Consider the following 23,420-nt stretch of genomic DNA (forward strand, 5'->3'; position numbering starts at 1 on the left):
TATTTTCTTTTTGAAAATTATTATTGAATAATATTTGAATTGATATTCTTCTCTGAATGACGAAAACTGTAGTTTATTTAATTAAAATATTATATACTATTTTAATACAGTGCTAAAGTATATCTGAGAAATTTGTGAAATACATAGATTAATTAAAACAATTTTTTCATAATAAGCCATCGGTTGATTCATCGATGAAGGATATATAATAATAATAATAAAATATAAATAGACAACATAACAATTTATAATTTTAATATTTTGTAAGACTATAAACAAATATTAGATTAAAGTAATAATTAGTGTTTTATCAATCGCATTTTCAAGCCTTAGACATTTATATCGTGCAAGCAGATGGTTGTCTATCGCTCCAAGGAAATGTTATTCCTCTAATCATGTTATTTTTGTAATTACAGGTTATGTTACTATCATTCCTACCTGATTTTTTTTATATTCTTTATTCTCCATTATGGAATTTCTTTCTCTTACCAAAGTTGACCACATTTTTATTTGGTGTTAAGATATTTAGATAAATTTATTTTAAATATTTTCATTGTTATAGTTAACAAAATCGATAATTTTAATATTTGAGAAAAGTGAAATATTTTTATACATAATTAAATAGTTTTAAAATGTTCATAAATATTAAAGGGTGTATAATCATTGGTTAGCTAGAGTGTACGATCATTTGATTGGGAGGGTCGGTGATGATGATATTCATATACAAATTGTCGATCATTCACCAAATCGGAAATCAACACACAAGTGTGGGGGTTGTTAGAAAAGTTTTGAACCTAAAAATTAAATAAAATATCTTAAATAGTTTGGAAAAACAATACTTCAATTAATAGTATATAAAAATTTTCAAATTAGTTTTACGTCAAAAAAGATATAAAGTTCGAAATAAAAATATTCTTAGAAGATGTCAAGAAAATTACAATTATAAGATCCATACCATTTGATTTGAGTTCTAAATTAATTAAAGTTCAAAATAATAATATAATATCTATTTTTTTATTTATTATTATTTTATTATAAACATTTTGTCAACTTTTGAATTTTGGTATCTATCACATCATTAATAAATATTATTGGTGTCTTTTAATGGCTCCACGTTTGGGATGATTCTATGTCATATTTGGAGTAGTATGTGATTAAATGTTAGTTTTTAAATATATAATCAACAAACATATCAATTTTTATCAAAATACGAAGATCTACGTAATATAATGATATTAAAATAAATAAAATAAAAACACTCCAAATATATCATAAACTTACTTCACATTTCTGCCTCATTTCGGTTTATTAAACTCATTAAATCAATCAAAGCAAGCAATCAATCAAAACAATATTACACGCTTCTGAGATGTATATGTTTCATTATTAAATAAGAGATGTATATAATTAGCTTACTTGATATGTCATGCCCATGTCCGGACCCCGTGATATCGACGCTAACTCCAAATAAAAAATTCGAAAATCACAAAACTCGATAATACAGAAATTCTGAAACCAGTATTTAATTACATATATACTATAAAATGTTATCTTTATATCATTAAATCATCAATATAACAACGAAAACAAAAGAAACTATAATATAATTATTACATTACCATCAATAGGAATCCATGTTATCAACTATCTACCCGCACAAAAATGTGATTCTATTCGATCAAGTTTTCCTTCTCATCTTGGTTTTTAACCGGAAAGGATGAGTGAGTAATATGATCACTCGTATACTTTCCGATTTTTATAGAAGATATACATTTTCATTTGCATAAATTTATCATACAATAACGTTTTCTCCACTCTTCTAGCAAAAATTATTATTTTCAACAATCAAGCTCTTAATAATTGAACTGTATTACAAGTTACAACTTATAAAATCGAACATATAACATTGAATTTGATATCAAATATAAAATTTAAATTTTATCAAAAATTATACGGAATGATTCCCATAACTCGACGATTTAAATTGTATAAAAACAAGAGTGTCAGGTTACAACCATCATCTTCCATAAAAACCAATTAATACTTCCCGACATATTTAAATAATATCCACCTTGAAGAATTGAAAACTTTTAATGGTATTGTTGCGAGGATAATATATTTTATTAGATGCGTGTATGTTAGTCTAAAATATGCAAAATAAAATGACTCTGCTGCCACTTGTGTAACACATATTGGATTCGCACAATATATAATATATTAGTTTTTGCAAGATATTTGGTGGGAATTTGATGTAGACATAGTTTATTACTTAAAATATCTTACTGATTTAGAAATTATCAAAAAAACATAAATTTATATTCCAATTCCATCAAAAAAAGAAAAGTAATATTGTTTTGGAAATTTTGACCCTTTAAAGAACATTGACATTGTATTTATTTATTAATTATATGATGTAATATTGCACATGCTTATTATTACTTATTTAAATTCCTTTATATTCCATTTGCTTTTGTATACTTTTCTTATTCAATCTCGATTATCGATTATTAATTCATCTCTCTTATGACACAACAACAAATACATATATTAAATACGAAAACAAGACATTGCTGACATTGCTTTCCTGGCAAAACTATGTTATCTTTTGAGGAGGTTCATACTGTCGGTTTGAAAAATTGGGTATTCGATTGTGTCTATATATATGTGTGTGTTTGTATGTATATATGGATTTGATATTGTAGTTGATGGTTTTCATGATAATTTTTTGTTTAATTAATTCATTAATTTTTTATTATACGCTGGTGAGAATTGTAAAATGAGCATCGAGTGCCTAAATGATGATTATTCCCGATATAATTGATGACACGTTTTATTTTTAAGCCTACTCATTCAATGTATTTATTCTTTGACTTGAAAGATATTTCTTTGTTATTATTTATTATATATTTAGACTTGTGATTTTGTGAGATTTATAGTCTATACTTTGATTAAATAGTTAAGAAAATAATTTGTGAAAATACAAGACTTTAAGATATAGTGAGTATTTTATTAATTGTGACAAATTATTTATTCATGTTTATTTAATTGCATTAAATAATTAATAAAAATAATTTAACATGAAATATAAAAAAATCGCGTTATAAAAAATCAAAATCAAACAATGATTTATGGTCGTTTTTTTAAAAAAATTAAAAATAAAAGTATTGAAAAAATACCAACCCGACGGGTCAGCCCTTCAGGCTAAACCCATCGACCCAGGTTTCGAAACCATAAACTGTAATCGGCCCGTTGTTGGACGATCACAGTCACAGTTCATTGACCAGATTAACAGGTCCGTTAAACACGAGCCGAGTCCAGTTTGGATCCGAGCCAGACCCTGACCACGATCAGGTCTACTTGATGCTTCTATTATCACAACAAGAAGTATGATCTCACTATTTAAAATCATAAATGGTTTTTTTATATATATATACAACTATTTTAATTACTTGAAGCTAGTGATGATGGGGTGTGGGCTATTTTTTATAATTCACGTCTCTCCAGAGAGGTTTATGCCAAACCATTTGGTTGGCAAATCATAAATGATCTGGATTACCGTTTAAAAACACAATGTAGCGTTGGCATTATTGATGATGTTCAAATATGGGTTTGACCCTTTAATAATTGATATTGGTGGGTTAAATCAAATTAATCGATTCATTTGATTTGGTTAATTCGGAAATTTGGTTTTAATTTTGAAAAAATCGATCAAATTGGTTCAGTTTCGGTTTTCGTTAAAAAATCGATTAACTGAATTATTATATAATTAAATTTTTTTTATTAAACTTTACATCTAATTTATAAAATTTGTTTAATATTTTATATTTAATATTCTACAAAATTTCAAATGAATTAAGCAACAAATATTGATTTTTTTAAATTATTAAAACATGGCAGTCCTATAATCAAAGAAGATTGTAAAAACTATATAGACGAAATATGACATTGTTAATGTAAAATGAACCAAGTAGCAATGGCTGATGAGAAGGCTATACATGTGTTCCACAAACTTGAGGTTGTTGTATTCTGATTATATATGCCCAAGTAACGAACTAGGAAAACACATCTTCTTTATTCGGCGGATTTTGGACACATGGATATGGGGAAAAAGGAGATAGGAGGAGGAAGAGACGTACATTTTTAAAAGAGTCGGTACTCAACTAAAATTCAGAGTATGTGATACACCTAAAATATTGGTTTTTTCTATACTACATCCTTGAATAATTCCAAACACAGACACATATAATATAGTGACACATATTCATATAAATGGACCCGATCCAAATGGTTTGAGTACAAAAACAAGCTATATACAATTTAATTTAAAACGTATGGTTAGTACAACATATATATATATTAATATTTTTTAGAATTGAAACGATTATTGGACAGATGGAACGTGAAGCTTCTTAGCATATATATTTTTAATTGAAATAATCAAACAGTGGCCATGATAAATAAATACTAATTACGAAGCAGATACACACGGCATCCACCAAACGCATTACTTCATCAATCTCCTCCCTCAACTCGAAACAAGAAATAAAAATTTTAAAAAAGAATAATAATAATAATAACACAAAATCAAAAGACCTTAAATTCATCAAACAAATACCCGCAATTGAAGCGTGTTGTCCAAGCGAAAAAAGCATGAGCGTGCAGTTGCTTGCCTGTTGTGTGAGCTCTTTAGTCCCTTTCCCAAGAAACCCCCGGTTCTAAAGCTTGCTCCTTTACCAAATTCCAGTTTTTTCTCTTCCTAAATAAAGGAAAAAGTTTAAAGTTTCGTCGTTTTTTTTCGTGGGTTTTACTAGTTTGGTGTTCTTTTGCTTCTTGTGAAGGGGTTTTAGGTTTTATGTGGAAAAAAGGCGGAGTCTTGGAGATGGTGGGGGAGTTTATGTGGTGTTTTTGAGTAAGGAATTTGTGGTTTTGAAGGTGGATAAACTAAATATTTTGGTGAGTATTGAATGGGAGTAAGAGAACAAAGAGTGGAGGGTAATGAGGAAGTCTTTCAAAGATTCTCTCAAATCGCTTGAAGCTGATATTCAACATGCCAACACTCTGTATGTGCTTCATTCCCTGAATAATAAATTTGTTTCATTATTTGTCTTTTAGTTTTGGTGATTTTGTGTGGGGGCTCTTTCTTCTTCTTCTTTTTTTCTGTGTTTTGACCCTTTTTTTTTTAAAGAAATTACTGTGAGCTGCCTAATTTTAAATCCAAATTTGAAGCCAATTTTATGATATGGACACGATACGATGGGTTTTTTTCGTGGATTTATCATTTATGGGTTAATAGTTTGCTTGTTTTTCCCAAGAAAAGCAACTGTTTAACATTCAGATGGTGATTTTTTTTATAGTTTGAGTATTGAGTGCTCATAATAGGCGCCCACCTTTTTAAACTTTAAAGATAATCAATGGTGTAGTTGCTTGTACTTTTACTTTTCTTGCAAGTTTGTTTGAATTTGGTGACATAGATGCTCTATTTTTGGATGCATTCTATGTTTAATTGAGATACAGGGCTTCGGATTATCCGGGGGAATACGACGGTGCCTGCCTGCAGATGCGGCTGTCTTACAGCCCTTGTGCCCATGTTTTCCTCTTCCTTTTTCAATGGACTGATTGTCACCTTGCTGGTGCTCTTGGTTTGATTAGGATCCTTATTTACAAGGTACACTCAGGCCTTAGAAAATTCGATGAATGGGTATTCATGTGGGGGCGGTTTTGGTAGGAGTATGGATTTAATATGTTGAGGTTGGAGCAAGAATTAGAATTCTTTTATGAAAAAGATACAAAATTTTATGAGTATGCTTCAATTGTGATTAGTATGTATTGCATCATGCTGTGTTGTTAAAATTGATGAAACGTTGGTAACTGTAGGCATACGAGGATGGTAAGACAACCATGTCAGTTCACGAACGGAAAGCTAGTTTACGGGAGTTTTATGGTGAGGGTGTTTAAAGCTTCGACATTACGTTATTTTCCATGTCCAGAAACATTTTTGCTATTGAGTTTTACCTTTTGGACTCTCTTTTATGTTCGGACATTCTGCCCGAAAATGTATCATGTCTGGTATGAATTTGGTAGGTGTGATATTCCCGTCTTTGCTGCAACTTCAAAGAGGAATAACTGATGTCGAAGAGAGGAAACAACGAGAGATTTGTGGGACAAAGTACAGGAAAAGCGATGAAATGAGCAAAGGCAAGCTGTCTGAAATCGAAATGGAGAGAGATGAAGAATGTGGCATTTGCATGGATATGAATACCAAGGTTGTCCTGCCCAATTGCACTCATTCTTTGTGTGTCAAGTGCTACAATAACTGGTAAGTACATTATTGTGCCCTCCTTTTACATAAATTGTTTATGTTACAAGTTTCGGCTCAGGTTGATCATAAGAAGCGTTCATGAATATTTGTCTTTCCACTTGGTTTCTTTTTGCCGGTGATAAAAATTGTCGAGGGATACATCGGTGGTTGCATTTAAAACTCGGTGTCAAGAAATTGAGTTTAAATGACCCCGAGAGTTCTTCACTCACACTAGTAACTGGGATGGACAATGTAAAAATACCAGGTTCTTTTTAGACGGTAAGAGTTTTGGTTGCCATGCCTAAAAAGTATGAGGCTATAAAATTCGTCAAATGTACAAGGGGGCGGAGCTATGTGGATACAAGGGTGATGAACTCAACTCTTCAAAATAACTCTTACCTCCACAGAAATTTCTGATAATTGACCCCATAGTAATTGATGAAATACTAATAGAAGATTTCGAATTTGTGATTTGGTCCCCTACACCCGAAATTAAAGTTCCCTGGACGAATGATCTAGACTCAAGACTCTAGAAGATCAGGTCTTTTACACAAAACAAGGAGAATGGGGGACACCATTTGACACGTTTCATTTCGACTCATCATGCTTTCGGTTTCTTGAAATTTTCCTTCGTTTCACAGGTGTTCTCGATCCCAGTCGTGCCCATTCTGTCGGGATAGTCTGAAGAGAGTGAATTCCGGGGAGCTTTGGATCTACACCTGCAAAAGCGACATTGTTGATTTATCAGCCATTGCTAGAGAAAATCGGAAGAGACTATTCTTGTATATCGACAAGCTACCTCTAATTGTACCCAATCCGATGATGGTTTCCTACGACCCTCATTTTCCTTGAATTGTAAGCATGGCGTGCCCACTTTCTTTGTGTAGATTTCAAACATTTCTTATGTGTATATATATATGAAGTTCGTTTGTAAGTATCTTTATTTAGTAGTTGTAAACAGCAACTCAACTTGCGTTATTGCTTCGTATATAGGATTTTAATTGTGGATTGAATTGAACCTTTATATCCTCTCCAATGTTCCACTTCTGACAATTTTTTTTATAACTCCTTATATTTGATGAATTGAGAAAATTTTCTAGGAATAGATATAATATATTCTTGTGATGACATGTACATATTAAGTATAGATATATATAATATTATGATAAGATAAGTAATAAAAAAAACTTGGTGTATGTATAGTTTGAGATAAAGATATTTACTTTGTAATCTCCAGCACTTGTGTCAACCACAGGAAGCCATCCTACGTGTACGACCAGATAAGAATCAGATAAGGCCGAGGCTCCCACCACTCTCAGATGGATTCACTCCCAGAATCCAACGGTTATCGTTTCTCCATCCCACCAAGAACCTGCTCTATATCCTCTCAACCACATTTTCCTGCACCCATAACTTAGAACTCCATTTCTATCTTCCTCGCAAAATGGCCGCCGCCTCCACAACCGCCGCCGCGGCATCTTCCTTCATCGGCACCCGCCTCCCTGTGTCCCGCTCCGGGTCGTTCAGGGTTCAGGCCGCGTTCTCATTCGGAAAAAAAAAGAAAGCGGCCGCCAAGAAACCCGCGAAGAAGTTCTCCCCTGATCGGCCTTTGTGGTATCCCGGCGCCACATCTCCCGATTATCTGGACGGGTCCCTCATCGGAGACTACGGGTTCGACCCGTTTGGTCTGGGCAAGCCAGCTGAATACCTGCAGTTCGAGTTGGACTCGCTGGACCAGAACCTGTCCAAGAACCCCGCCGGTGACATTATAGGGACCAGAACCGAGGTCGCCGACGTGAAATCGACGCCGTTTCAGCCTTACAGCGAGGTGTTCGGCCTGCAAAGGTTCAGGGAATGCGAGCTGATCCACGGCAGGTGGGCCATGCTCGCCACTCTTGGCGCCATCACTGTTGAGTGGCTCACCGGTATTACCTGGCAAGATGCTGGAAAGGTACGTTTTTTACAAATACCAATGATTATCCATTTGCAAATGACTTGTACTGATTGTCATTCTTCAAACCAAGAAATGGGTAAATTGTGCATTCATTCCACGTCCCTAGTTTGAGACGAGTTCAGGTTTTAGGTTCAATTGGAACAAATATACTCGGACAAAAATAGTTGATGAAGTTGATAGTTCGTTGACAAAATGCTTGAGTTGAGTATAATTTTAACGAATATAAAAAAAAATTAGGTATAGTCAATTATATCACGTGTGTGCATGTTCTATGTGAAGAGAAATAGGTTAGCGTCTTAGCCATATTGTTTTGATTGAAATTTATCATAATTATTTTATAAACCTTTGAATAAACCAGGTTGAGTTGGTCGACGGATCCTCATATCTTGGGCTACCACTCCCATTCTCCATGTCCACATTGATATGGATCGAGGTGTTGCTCATTGGGTACATCGAGTTCCAGAGGAACGCCGAGCTCGACCCGGAGAAAAGGCTGTATCCAGGTGGATCCTACTTTGACCCGTTGGGCCTCGCATCCGACCCGGAGAAGAAGGCCACCCTCCAGCTGGCTGAGATCAAGCACGCCCGCCTTGCCATGGTCGGGTTCTTGGGCTTCGCCGTGCAGGCTGCTGCCACGGGCAAAGGCCCACTTAATAACTGGGCCACCCATTTGAGCGACCCGCTCCACACCACCATTTTCGACACCTTCGGACTTTTCTCTTGAGCTCTACGACCACTCTATATATTTACGTATTATAAGCCCATTAATTAATTAGTGCCTCGTGTATTAAATCACAATTGCGAGGTTATTGTTGTCTTGTAAAGATTGTAATATTTCTGTTTGGGTCGATAACTTATAATTCTGTATCTCTAGCCAACGTGACTAAATGCACGAATTTCCCGTGTAACGTTAACTCCGATAATGAGTACAACGCTACATCTTTATTTGCGGAAGGTATTGTTATAAAACATAGAAAATACATATCAAAAAGTTTGTCTTACTTTTTATTCATTTTAACATTCGATGTAGAACATTTGTGCGTCGGCAAAATGTAAATGGTTTTCACAAACCTTAGAATTCTTAGTGTAAGAATCATCTACTTTAATCTAACTTATAATATCACTCATCGATATTGATATGATTACTTATTTTTAAGTTTATTTTTCATTATGCGGACTCTCAAAAGAATCGATGTTCAATTATAAACTCTAGAGTGTTATCATTCCAAAAGAAATATCTATTAGGTATTGTAATTTTGAATTTAACAATTATTTTTTTTATTAAATTTAATGTTCGGCGTGAGATATTAGTAAAAAAATGTTTAAAACATCAATGATTATAATTTTTTTTTTAATAATGTTTGGCTTAAATTTTTAATTGATTATAATCATATCTCATTCTATTAATAAAAGACTCATCGGTATCGTATCAAAATGATGCACGATCATCGTAAGCTCAAACCAAAGTACAAGAATGTATTAATATTTTAGATATCTACATTCTTGTTTTATACTTGTGCTCCGAGAAGCCCGACTTCCTATTGTTTTTCTTCCGCATGAAATTCAATAATAAATCTTCTGAGAACCCACCCCTATACAATGAACATGAAGCTTTCAATTGCTTCAATTCCTCAATTGTGTTTTATGGATATAAAATTTATAATTCAAATCAATCCAATGTATTTTATTGATAAAGTTAAAATTGTGGATTTGAAGTTCTTTCTAATTTTTAGATTTTATTTTAGGGCATCTGAAATTTCCATTGAAAATGGTTTTTGAAAACTCCATTGATTTTCGAATTTATTAATTAATATATCATTTGGATTGATAGATTTTAAATCAGTGATTTCAATTGTATTTTTGTTATTTTAGATAAGTAATACAATAATTTCAAATCAACAACTAACATGTTTATATCCTTACACGTTTTATATTTTTTCTGTTTGCTACAAAGTACCATACCCATGTTTGATGCTACCGTTTAGGTATTCTACCACGAGGGGTTTGGTCTCATGGTGCATTGAAAATCTAATAATGTTGGGGGCCATCGAGTTCACAATAGAAGTGTAAAAGAACTGAAGCGAGTCGAATATGATGAAAATTTGATGGCTTGAATTCGGCACGAATTAGTTCTATTCGAGTTCGAGCTCGAAATTCGAAAATTTTATAACTTTTTGTTCAAATTCTATTCAAATTAAAGCTCGAGTTCGACTCGAAAAATTTGAATATATTCGCAAACTATTTGAATTATTGTTCAAATTTATTTACTTGATATATAATTAAATTAATAAAATATTAAACCCCCGCGAGCAGTTCGCGAAATATCAAACAATATAATTTTTGCTCGAGTTCGGCTAAAAAAAAAAATTGAATATGTTCGAGTTCAGCTCGAATACGAATCAAATATTTCTTGAATTTAGTTAAAAATCTCACGAACATGTTCTATTCGTTTACACCCTTAGTTCACACTAGGATTGGGCGTCGGGTCGAGTTCGGTTAGTTCGGGTCAGGTACCCGAAAAATTTGAGTAGCAAAATTGCTACCCGAACACGAAATTAAATCTGTAATATCCGACAGTTTGGGTACCCGAAAATTTCGGATAGTATCTAGTACCCGACGACGGTACCCGAAATTTAAATAAAAAATTTCTAACCTTTTTTTTTATATCTTTCAAACTTTAAAAAAACCATGTATTTTCATTCTATCTTGACAAACTCCAATAAAAAAAACAACATATTTTCAATGTATTTCATCATATCTCCACTGTGATAACAATGAAAAAATATATCACATAATAATATGGTTAAACAATGTATACAAAAATACATATTCTGCTCAAAATAGCACAACAATAAAAAGTTGTGGGAAAATCATAAATCTAAATAAAACATATTGTAATTAAAAAAAAAAGCAATAATTCAGCACAACAAAAATCCATCACTTTTAAACAATAATAAGATGTTAAAAAACTATCAATTTAAATAAAAACACATTTCAATTAAAGGAAAAACCCCTCGGATACACCACAAACAAAAAATCCATCACATATTAACCAATCATCTTCGAAAGTAAAAATATCAAGTTCTTCAAATCATCAACAATAAAATAAAACAAGAGGTAATGCATCTTCCAACTTCCAAGGTAAATCATCATACGTCCAGATGAATCATCTTCCAATTCAATAGTGACTCAAAGACTCAAAATCAAATCAAAGTACCTGCATTGTTATAATTCTGAGTTTTCTAAGACAATCATTAAAGTAGAGAATTATAATGAATTTAAACTTTAAAACTTACAATCATGGAATATAATGGATTTTAACTTAAAAAATCACAATAATCGATTGTTTATGTTTTTCATAATTATATATCAATTATGGTTGATTCCTTCCTTGATTTTGTTAATTCTATGCAATAAATAAAATAAAAAATCAAAGAGATTAGTTATTAGAGAATAAAACATAATTACTGAGCTTATATATAGAAACATAAAAGGAAAAAATATGCCTTTCTCAAGTATTTTTATTTTAGTCAAATCTTCCTCTATGCATATAGGCTTTGAATCCAACCTTAGCTACTAAATGCTGCTTCCGAAGCAACAATGTAGATATGGATCACTAAGATATTAAGTGCCAACCGAGAAAGAGTAGAAAATTTGAGAGAATTAACTTTCCACCACGGAATGATATAAAAATTTTCATCATAATATTCCTCACGATTTTCACCTAGATATTTCTTCAATTATGAGTTCAGTTATTATTTTTTTTCCCACCAAGCTTGTATTTTTTAAACTCATCTTTCAAGTACCTTAGAGAAGTAATGGAATTATCAGATTGGTAATCTTTTGAAAATGACGTAGAACTTAAAGCAAAAGGTACCGGACTTCTTGGAGTTCCATAAATCTCACTTTATAATCATAAAAAATTTCTTGCATTCCACTATTTACTTTTTGTTTCAACATCACGCTCTCTGTGAGAGTTACCATTGTAGTCTCGACTCTCGAGTATGTAAAATTAGCGATTTAGTTTTTATTTCCTATTTTAAATATAAAACATTATACTTATATAATATATTATAAAAATATATAAATAGATCGAGTACCCGATATTTTTCGGGTTCGAGTAGGTACAGAAGCTTAAATTTTGGTAAACTAACCAACCCCATCGGCCGATTACAAAACGCCCACCCCTCTAGTTCACGCCTTGTCCTCATAGTGTGTCCGAGAGCTAAAAATTATTGAATGTGAGATCCATGCTTACCCAAAGAATTTGATGTTATATTCTAAAGGAGTATCCAAATATTTGTCGGCAAAAATTAAATGAGGCGGGGACAACACATTTTGCATGTTATGAAAAACGTGGAGGTTGGCAAAACAATTGTCAAATTGGCCTAATCAAATTTTGAAACGGAAGGTTACGTTCAGATGAGGAATTGCATCTATAAATAGATGCATTCCTTCATCAGTTGGTGTATCTCATTCTCAATTCCTTCTTCGAGTTTTTTCTCATCTTATAGCATTTGAGTGCTTAGTTCTATAATATTTGTGAGGTGCTTGTTCTCCTGTATTAAGAGAGTGTGTGTTCTCTTTGGAAACACAGTGAGTGAGTTGTACACCACAAAATACTATAGTGGAAATTCTTTTCATCTTGCCCGTGGTTTTTACCCTAATTATTTTTAGGGGTTTTCCACGTAAATCTCGGTGTCCAGTTTATTTTTTATTTTCGTGTTTTATTATCTCAAATTACCGCAAGTGGGACCAACAAGTGGTATTAGAGCTTTGGTTTAAAATTTCTTAAAAATTCTGAGTATGCTCTGTGGTTGCAGCCTAGACTGATCTTCCACATCAGAAAAGATTTTTTGAGATTTTTTATTTAAGGCAGGATTATTTTGTCCAGTCTACTAAAATTGTTGTAGACATAATGGCGGGAAGGTACGAGACAGCAAAGTTCAACGGAAGCGATTTTATGCTGTGAAAAATAAAGATACAAGCAGTTTTAAGAAAGGAGAATTGCTTGGCGGCTATTGGAGATAGACCGGTGGAGATTACGGATAATGGAAAGTGGAATGAGATGAACGACAACGCTGTTGCCAATTTACAATTAGCTATAGCAGATGAAGTATTGTCAAGTATCTCTGAGATTAAAACAGCAAAAGTTATCTGGGATACTCTGACAAAAATGTACGAGGTCAAGTCGCTACACAACATGATTTTCCTAAAGAGAAGATTTTATACTCTTCGGATGGCGGAATCCTCATCGATGACCGATCATATCAACAAACTAAATACTCTATTTGTCCAACTCACTTCCATGGGGCATAAAATAGGGGAAAATGAACGTGCGGAGCTTCTACTTCAAAGTCTACCAGATTCATATGATCAACTTATCATCAACATTACCAACAATATTCTTATGGGCTTTCTAAGATTCGACGATGTCTTAACTGCGGTTCTCGGAGAAGAAAGCGGCGCAAGAATAAAGAAGATAGGTTGGTAACATCGAAGCAGGCGGAGGTTTTACCGATGATAAGAGGAAGATTTATGGACCGTGACTCCAGTGGGAGCCAAAGACGAGGTAGATCAAAGTCGAGAAGTAAGAAGAAAAATATTTACTGCTTTAAATGTGGCGATAAAGGGCACTTCAAGAAAGAGTGTACGAGTATCGACAAGAGTTCTCGAGGAAATGTGGCCAGTACTTCAGGCAGTGGTGAAATTTTATTCAGCGAAGTAGCAACTGTTGCAGAAGGCAGACACAAATTTTGTGACACGTGGATTATGGATTCAGGAGCGACGTGGCACATGACGTCTCGGAGAGAATGGTTTGACCATTATGAACCAATCTCAGGAGGATCTGTATTCATGGAAATGATCATGCCTTGGAAATCGCTGGGGTCGGTACTATCAAAATTAAAATGTTTGATGGCACCATTCACACCATACAGGAGGTACGACATGTGAAAAGACTGACGAAAAATCTTTTGTCTTTGGGGCAATTGGATGACATCGGGTGCAAAACTCGTATTGAGAATGGGATCATGAAAATTGTTAAAGGCGCGCTTGTGGTTATGAAAGCGGAAAAAGTTGCTGCAAATCTGTATGTACTTTTGGGAAAAACACACAAAGAGGCAGAACTAGATGTTGTATCAATTGGTTCAGGAGAAGAATTAACAATGTTATGGCATAGAAAGTTTGGGCATATGTCAGAACGGGGGTTGAAAACTCTCTCAGAACGGAAGCTGCTGCCGGGACTTACAAAAGTGTCATTACCCTTTTGTGAGCACTGTGTTATCAGTAAACAACACAGATTAAAGTTTGGCACTTCTACTGCCAGGAGCAAAAGCATGTTGGAGCTGATTCATTCGGATGTTTGGCAAGCACCGGTTGTGTCCCTAGGAAGAGCGAGATATTTTGTCTCGTTCATTGATGATTTTTCTAGGAGATGTTGGGTGTATCCAATCAAGAAGAAATCATATGTTTTCCAGATCTTCAAAGATTTCAAAGCGCGGGTTGAACTTGATTTTGAGAAGAAAATCAAGTGTCTAAGATCTGACAATGGAGGAGAATATACCAGTGACGAGTTTGATGCATATTGTCAACATGAAGGCATGAAATGACAGTTCACAACGGCTTACACACCTCAACAGAATGGAGTGGCGGAGCGGATGAACAGGACCTTGTTGGACAGAACAAGAGCTATGTTGAGGACTGCGGGTCTAGACAAGTCATTTTGGGCAGAAGCGGTCAAAACCGCTTGTTATATTATCAATCGTTCTCATTCAGTGGCGATTGATCTGAAGACTCCGATGGAGATGTGGACTGGGAAGCCGACATATTATTCTCATATGCATACATTTGGAAGTCCTGTGTACGTTCTGTACAATGAGCAAGAAAGATCGGAATTGGATTCGAAATCCAGAAAATATATCTTCTTGGGTTATGCCGATGGAGTAAAGGGGTTTCGCTTATGAGATCCTACTGTTCACAAGCTTGTCATCAGCAGGGATGTTATTTTCGAGGAAGATAAATTGAAGGGAGACAAATTCAGAAACTACTATATTTCAGGTGGAAAATAAGACGGAGGAAGGTCAAGTTTATTGTGAAACAGTACCAGAGCACGAAGAACAAGAACATGTTGAGTCTGAGGTTTCCAATGTGAGGCAGTCAACTCGAGACAGAAGACCACCAGGTTGGCTTTCAGATTATGTCACTGAAAGTAACATTGCATATTGTCTATTATCAAAGGATGGTGAGCCATCGAGTTTCCACGAAGCTACTCAAAGCTCGGATGTATCCTTGTGGATGATAGCAATGCAAGAAGAATTTGAGGCATTAGACATGAATAAAACTTGGGATCTTGTTACACTACCACGAGGAAGGAAAGCCATTGGCAATAGATGAGTCTATAAGATCAAGCGTGATGACAATAACCAAGTGGAGCGGGAACGTGATAGATTGGTCGTAAAAGAGTATGCTCAAAAAGAAGGCATTGAATTCAATGAGATATTTTCTCCTGTGGTTCGGCTTACAACAGTCAGAGTAGTTCTAGCATTGTGTGCGGTGTTTGACCTACATCTAGAACAGCTAGATGTGAAAACGGCGTTTCTTCATGGATATCTTGAAGAAGAAATCTATATGCTCCAGCCAGAAGATTTTGCGGGAAAAGGCAAAGAGAACTTGGTTTGCAGTTTGAATAAATCTCTGTACGGTCTCAAACAGGCGCCGAGGTGTTGGTACAAGAGATTGGATTCCTATATCATGAGCCTTGGATACAACAGACGGAGTGCAGACCCTTGTACGTATTTCAAGAGGTCTGGTGATTATTATATTATTTTGCTATTGTATGTGGACGACATGTTGGTAGCAGGCCCCAACAAAGATCATGTCCAAGGATTGAAGGCACAGTTAGCTAGGGAATTTGATATGAAAGACTTGGGATCAGCAAACAAGATTCTAGGGATGCAAGTTTACCGAGATAGAAGTAACAGAAAGATTTGGCTTTCCCAGAAAAATTATTTGAAGAAAGTCTTGCAACGCTTCAACATGCAAGATAGTAAGCCAATTTCGACCCCTCTTCCTGTTAACTTCAAGTTATCCTCCGAGATGTGTCCTAGCAGTGAAGCAGAGAGGATGGAGATGTCTCGAGTACCATATGCATCAGCAGTGGGAAGTTTGATGTTCGCCATGATCTGTACAAGACCGGACATTGCTCAAGCAGTGGGAGCAGTTAGTCGGTATATGGCGAATCCTGGACGAGAGCATTGGAACACTGTCAAGAGGATCCTTAGATACATTAAGGGTACCTCGAATGCTGCATTATGTTATGGAGGATCGGATTTTACACTCAGGGGCTATGTCGATTCAGATTATGCAGGTGATCCTGATAAGAGGAAATCTACTACTGGTTATGTGTTTATACTTGCAGGAGGAGCAGTAAGCTGGGTTTCAAAACTGCATACAGTTGTGGCGTTATCTACAACAGAGGCAGAATACATGGCAGCTACTCAAGCTTGCAAGGAGACAATATGGATTAAAAGGTTATTGGAGGAGATCGGACACAAACAAGAGCATGTTCTTTTGTTTTGTGACAGTCAGAGTGCCTTGTACATTGCAAGGAATCCAGCCTTTCATTCCAGGACGAAACACATTGGAGTTCGATTTCACTTTGTGCGGGAAGTAGTAGAAGAAGGAAGCGTGGATATGCAGAAGATCCATACAAAGGATAACATAGCTGATTTTCTGACCAAGCCAGTGAACACTGATAAGTTTGAGTGGTGTAGATCCTCAAGTGGTCTAGCGGAAACGTAAGCAGCAGGGAATGACAAGATTGAAAGGATGTGTGGAGAAGTGTTTGATTCTCAATCAAATCTCAAAGTGGGAGAAATGTCGGCAAAAATTAAATGAGGCGGGGACAACACATTTTGCATGTTATGAAAAACGTGGAGGTTGGCAAAACAATTGTCAAATTGGCCTAATCAAATTTTGAAACGGAAGGTTACGTTCAGATGAGGAATTGCATCTATAAATAGATGCATTCCTTCATCAGTTGGTGTATCCCATTCTCAATCCCTTCTTCGAGTTTTCTCTCATCTTATAGCATTTGAGTGCTTAGTTCTATAATATTTGTGAGGTGTTTGTTCTCCTGTATTAAAAGAGTGTGTGTTCTCTTTGGAAACACAGTGAGTGAGTTGTACACCACAAAATATTATAGTGGAAATTATTTTCATCTTGCCCGTGGTTTTTACCCTAATAATTTTTAGGGGTTTTCCACGTAAATCTCGGTGTCCAGTTTATTCTTTATTTTCGTGTTTTATTATCTCAAATTACCGCAAGTAGGACCAACAATATTCATATTTATTCGTATATGAGGTCTATATTTTCTATGGATCCTATATGTACAAGATTAAAACGTTTGGATACATCCTTAAATTTAAGATAATATATTTTAATAGCGATAACAAACGTGTATGTAATTGAAAAGCCAAGTGAAATTGTTCATTTTCCCCCTTTATTTTCTATTTTATTTTTAAAAAATTATAAAGTAAGTATCTTCTTTATTTTCTATTTTAACAAACTATATGTGGAATCGAAAACCAACTTACTTAAGGTTTTTCATAAACTTTCTATTCTTCTTAATGATAAAATGTTTGAATGTGTATGCATGCGCGCATCATATAACAAATTATACTGGTATACAATAGATTTCAAATTTTAAACAATTAATTCCTAAAGCATCTTATTATCTGTAACTTCAATATTCAACTTATAAATTAATTACATATATTGTTATTTATTAAAAATAAATTTTTACGATAAAAAATTATTTTCCAAAAAATATTAGGAATTGTATACTTGCTTTATGTGTAGTTAAATTAATAACAAAAAAATAATTTAAAGAAAATATCGTTAGTAGAGAAAATTTTCGGGACTTCCCAACTGTGATTGAATAACATGACATTACTCGTAAAAAAAAAACCATGACATTAGAATATTTGTTATTTGTGTTATATATACACTAGACACGTTATTTGTGTTATATTTATACAAGTCATGTGCCTCGATGACTACTATCAATAATATGTCGTTATTCTTAATTCTTTCATATTATAATTAGATAGAAAACACGGAAAATTACGAAGTTTCGGGTTCAAAACCTAATTATAATTAGTTCGGCACCAAAAAAAAAAAAAAAAAAACTTAATTCACTGTTGCAGCACATTAGTATAAATATAGAGATCCATCAGTGCGAGGATTTTGCCTTCTCCTGTTGGCCCTCTCCCCTCGCCGCTGTGTTCGAGGTTGCTTCTCCACTATCTATTTTCTGTCATAAGTATCCTTACTTTGTAGGTCTGTATCCGTGTTGATTCTTGATGGGTTTTGTTGTTACTTTTTTGTTTACATCTGTTTTTTTTTTCCCGGGATTCTTCATAGGTTTCTGTTCACAAAAAATCAAAGCTGTTTTAGGTTTTGATTATATGATCGTGGAGGGGGAGGCATTATGGGGTTGATATATTTGATTTCTCTTGAAGGGAAAGCGTATAGTTGCAAGCAATGCCAAACGCATCTCGCTCTCTACAGTGACGTCATCTCTAAGGTAATCTTTGTACCACATGTTATGATTTTTACGCACCAGTCTATTTTGATCGGTGTTCTAAAAAGTGTGAAAAACACGGGGTGATTGAGAAAAAGCTTGGCTTATGGCAACAAAAACGCGAAGCGCCTGAGGAAAAGCTTCGCTTAGGGCAACAACGTGAAAAAAACTGTTACGCATGAAAAAAAAGATAGAATTTTTTAGATAAAAATTTAACTTATTTTTTTAATAAATTTTAACATTTAAATTTTATTTTAAATAAGAAATATTTAATTTACTTCAAACAATTTGTTATTTTGAAACTTATGTTATTAATAACTGGAAAAGTTTATGCATATATTCTCATAATTTGATGTTTATGTGTCGTTTAATTTATTAATTTACTTGATATCATTAAAATTATAATAAAAACTAGAAACGTTTGTACCAGTAAAGTTTGAAGCTTTATTAACGCTTTTAAAACCTTGCTTTTGATTTCAAGTTTGTTATGACATATGAGAGTGAATGTATATGAGCAGTGATGAGTGATTAGCTAGAAACTTTGTAGTGGTCATTGTCAATTTTGAAGAAAAAAATTGTTTCTAACTCCTGTCCAACAATTCCATTGAGTTTTTGTTTTGTCATTGAGTTGTCCCTCTTCTCCTGGTATCGCCCTGCTCCCCTGATAGGACAGTTGATCTTATTGAAGTCAGTGGTTTTGAGGATTGGATGGCTCATATATCCTACGTAATCTTGCGCCAGAACCAGAATAGCTTTTTACTTTTGATTTGGTGTGGATTTTATTTTGTAGTTCTGAAGTGAAGTAAGGAGCTGGCGTCTCGAGTCTTGTTTTTTTATTTGTTTTATTGCGTTCAGTGTTTGTTGAAGTGAGAATATTGTGTAGCAATTTGCATTAGGAAGTCGTGTAATGTTTGCTAAAGTAAATCTTGTTTTCTTTCTAGGCTGGTTCTTTCCGGAACACCCTCAATTTGTTTGTTGACAAAGCTGTCTTAGACACATGATGTTTGAGATATATAGCTCGTGCATTTTCGAGATTTTGGACTCAGAGTTTATCATAAGAACAAATAGGCCGAAATATATATACCTCGAAAAATAAATCAAAACATGGCGCTTTAAAGCTCTTTGAACTTTAAGCTGAGAGTGTGCTTCGTGGTTTATCTCTTTGAACACAAACTTTTACCCATTGTTTTTATAACCCATGTTTTCAGGCTTTCCTCTGCAAAAATGGGAAGGCTTATCTCTTCGACAAAGTGTGAGTGCCCTTTTTTATATGGTTAACGTTTGACTGGATTTTTGGAGCTCATTGCTGACAAATTCAACTTATGATTCGTCTGCTAATTATCGATCTTACTACATGTTTTTTAAATTGGAATTCTGTCGTTTCGAAGCATAAAAAGTTAGAACATGTTTAAGAGCGAAAATGATTTGGCCATGAAGAAGTTGCATGTTTCCATCAGCTGTAATTCTGGCTAAAGTTTTGCCTATTGACATGTGCCTTGTGTATGTGTTACTTGATGCCAGTGTGAATGTCACTGTCGGAGAGAAAGAAGAACGGATGATGATTACTGGATTACACACCGTTGTGGACATTTTTTGTGTTGGATGTGGTTCCATTGTTGGATGGAAATACGTGAGTTCTTGTCATGAAAACTTGGATCACGCTCTTTGTTTCTTTTCATTTTTCTATCTACATTGCTTATAATACCTTAACGCGTCCCTCTTTTGCTGTTTTCTCAATTTCAGGAAGTCGCTTGCGAGAAGAATCAGAAGTATAAGGAAGGAAAATTTATCATCGAGAGGTATGTAATGTAGTGTTGGCTCTGATCTGGGACGGACCCAGAAATCGCGAAAAGGGGTGAGATCAGTGGGGGAGACGCAACATATGTGGGGGTGAAACTTATATATTTTCGAGAATCACACGTAAATATTTAAAAGTTTCCCGTCTCCCCCGCCCTGTTTGCTTCTGTCAGTGATGTTGTGCACTTTTCACTCCATCAGTCAAAACTCGCTTTCTTCTCGTTTGAGCAGGTTTAAAGTATTAGGTCCTGATGGAACCGATATGGCTGAAAGCGATGTGGAAGACGCTTGAATAAATATCGAATCTACTCGTTCAAAATCGACTGTCTTGTTTATCCTCCTACTCTGCTTTCTTTTTTTCTTTGGAGCTGATTCTTCAGTCTTTTACCGATTACAGTTGGACTTATTGAAGTAGACTCCAGTTTTTTGGGATGATTTTTGAGTGGCCATCATTACTTGAGCTCAATTGAATTGTGCCCTTCAAAATAGCTATGTTGCTGGATGTTTGGCTCAAAAGGTTTATTCAACATAATTTATTTCTGAACTTCAGTTTGGATTTTACTAGATATTAGACGTCTATTTGCTTAGATGGGATTGTCCCCACTGAATTTGGGTCCAAGGCAGAAGTGTCCCCACTGAATTTGGGTCCAAGGCAGTAACTTTCAACGAGTCCATATAGTTTATGGGACTCGAATGAACGAGTGCTTTATTTGTTTTCGCTTGTAACCCATGATCCAAACTTCTATCCACGTCTGACCCATGTGACCAGATTTGAACGATTCAGGCTGGTTGCACGGTTTTCAAGTGCCACGTGATTGCTAATTACTCTCAATAAATCCAACTACTTTTGACATGTTTGAATTCGAGACTAAGATCGTTATATCAAAAGTTTGAATATTTTTTTTTTTTTGAGAAAAAACACAATTAAACATTAATAGCATCCAACGATGTTACATCCATCAACCTGGATGGGTACAAAAAACCCACCCAACGAACAGGTGAAGGGTGGGACAAACCAAAAATAGCTGAGCAATGAGCACTATTGTTAGCTGATCTAAATATGTGATTAACCCCATAGAATTTACCAGATTTTAGGTTTTCTAAAATGTTGGAAACTAAAACACCATGAGGATCACGACCAACTTTCTTGAAGTGCACCTCCTGGACTGCCGATAGTGAATCTGAAAAAACCCACACTCTGTGAAAGCCGCTTTGTAATGCAAGAGTCATTCCAAAGTTGATCGCCCGGATTTCCGCATCCAAAACCGTGCCAGACAATCGGTAGCACTCGGCAGCAGCTGCACAGATAATACCCCGATGGTTGCGAATCACAGCAGCTGCACTACACAATCCCAATATCTCATTAAATCCTGCATCAACGTCGAGACGGAGATGACCTGAAGGAGGAGGCTCCCAACACTTTGATTTCGCCTTTAAAGATGATTCCTGAAGAGTCCCATTCATTTTGCGAGCTTCTTGGAATTGACTGAGATAGGATATGGCCCAATTAACTTTCAAAACAGGTAGTGAGCTGTGTTCACTATGCTTAGCCTTGCATATCCCTATCCATACAGCCCACGCAAGCATAGCAAAGTGTTCAAACTCAGACATCGAGTATCCATCTTTAACACTGATTCCACAATACAAAAAAGACAGAAGCTTACAGCCCTTCAATCGTCTCCAGAAAATGGTTTCTTTCCACACCCCACACACCTTGGGGCAAAAAATCAGGCTATGGCTGGTAGATGCTAAGTAATTTCCGCAAAAGCCACAGCTACATGATGACAAAATGTGTCTCATGAAAAGATTTCCTTCATTAGGCAATAGATCATTACAAGCACGCCATAAGAAAATTCTAACCTTTTGTGGAATATTTAATTTCCAGATAAATTTCCACCACCACTCAATTCCAGAACCCGACTGAGATTCATGGGGATCAAAACACCCTATCTCGAGAAGGTAACCAGATTTAACCGAATATTGGCCATCCCGACCCCATTTCCAATATCTAATATCATCTGTGTTATGATTATGCAATGGTAAATCCAGAATTCTATCTGCCTCAAAAGAAGGAAATAAACTGCGTACCTTATCCACATTCCAAGTTCTGTCTGGTCATATTAGCTCACTAACCATCAGCGATTCATTAGATCCTTCCATAGAACTTTTGCCAGAAGCTAACGAGGCTATCCAGTTATCTGAGTATGCTTTAATCCGAAGACCATTCCCAACCCGACATCGAACACCTTTCTGAATCAACCCACGGCTCCACAGTATTGATCTCCAAATGTACGAAGGTTTCGATCCTAACTGAGCAGTCAATATGTCACTATGTCTAAAGTACCTAGCTTTAAGAATCTTGGCCATGAGCGATGCGGGATCGCAAATTATCCTCCAGACTTGTTTTGCCAACAGTGCTCGGTTGAAATCCAATAGGCTCCGAAAACCCATACCTCCATATTGTTTAGGTTTTTAAAATATTAAGTGCTCTATAATGTTCCCTATTGTATGATTAATATGGCATTTATTATTCTGGAGTAGTTTTGGAATATGATGTTAATATTTAGTTATCAAATTTAAAATTAATTTTAGTAAACCCCACACAAAACAGCCCCTAGATTTTTTTTATTATAATTAGTGTTTTTTCGTACGCGATGCACACATATATATTAAAATTTTGTTATGAAATATTTATTTGTGAAATTTTAGATATTATATTAAAATTAAGAACTATAAAAATGGTTTTGTATAATAATTTTTTGAGTAGGTCTCTTGTAAAATCGTTT

The 23,420-nt window shown here is 34.9% G+C and overlaps 3 protein-coding genes and 1 long non-coding RNA gene across 6 annotated transcripts; 3 read left to right on the forward strand and 1 right to left on the reverse strand.

Annotated features, from left to right (window-relative positions):
• The first annotated feature begins 4,486 nt into the window (after positions 1–4,486).
• On the forward strand, positions 4,487–7,862 carry LOC140971085 (E3 ubiquitin-protein ligase AIRP2-like). Of its 2 annotated transcripts, XM_073433153.1 has the most exons (6): positions 4,488–5,060; positions 5,515–5,665; positions 5,875–5,941; positions 6,082–6,316; positions 6,940–7,153; positions 7,554–7,862. In XM_073433153.1, exons 1-5 carry the CDS (start codon positions 4,996–4,998, stop codon positions 7,148–7,150), a joined length of 729 nt encoding a protein of 242 aa, XP_073289254.1. In that variant the 5' UTR covers positions 4,488–4,995; the 3' UTR covers positions 7,151–7,153; positions 7,554–7,862. The 2 variants fall into 2 exon arrangements, with proteins under 2 accessions (XP_073289255.1, XP_073289254.1); XM_073433154.1 differs by lacking the exon at positions 7,554–7,862 and having other exon boundaries at positions 4,487–5,060; positions 5,472–5,665; positions 6,940–7,150.
• LOC140971086 (uncharacterized) lies at positions 6,267–7,236 on the reverse strand. The gene is made up of 2 exons (XR_012174249.1): positions 7,098–7,236; positions 6,267–7,017 (listed from the first exon to the last, which is right to left on the reverse strand). It is a non-coding gene; the product is annotated as an uncharacterized lncRNA (long non-coding RNA).
• On the forward strand, positions 7,695–9,119 carry LOC140971084 (chlorophyll a-b binding protein CP29.1, chloroplastic-like). The gene is made up of 2 exons (XM_073433152.1): positions 7,695–8,249; positions 8,611–9,119. The coding sequence occupies exons 1-2, from the start codon at positions 7,743–7,745 to the stop codon at positions 8,974–8,976; spliced, it is 873 nt and encodes a 290-aa protein (XP_073289253.1). The 5' UTR covers positions 7,695–7,742; the 3' UTR covers positions 8,977–9,119.
• A 9,311-nt stretch (positions 9,120–18,430) lies between these two features.
• Positions 18,431–21,195, forward strand: LOC140971104 (protein yippee-like At3g08990). 2 transcript variants are annotated; one of them, XM_073433183.1, is made up of 6 exons: positions 18,431–18,544; positions 18,678–18,840; positions 20,046–20,089; positions 20,359–20,467; positions 20,581–20,636; positions 20,866–21,195. In XM_073433183.1, exons 2-6 carry the CDS (start codon positions 18,745–18,747, stop codon positions 20,924–20,926), a joined length of 366 nt encoding a protein of 121 aa, XP_073289284.1. In that variant the 5' UTR covers positions 18,431–18,544; positions 18,678–18,744; the 3' UTR covers positions 20,927–21,195. The 2 variants fall into 2 exon arrangements, with proteins under 2 accessions (XP_073289284.1, XP_073289285.1); XM_073433184.1 differs by lacking the exon at positions 18,431–18,544 and adding an exon at positions 18,547–18,593.
• Positions 21,196–23,420: the final 2,225 nt, after the last annotated feature.

The sequence above is a fragment of the Primulina huaijiensis genome, chromosome 2, assembly GCF_012295235.1.
Source record: "Primulina huaijiensis isolate GDHJ02 chromosome 2, ASM1229523v2, whole genome shotgun sequence".
NCBI lineage: Eukaryota > Viridiplantae > Streptophyta > Magnoliopsida > Lamiales > Gesneriaceae > Primulina > Primulina huaijiensis.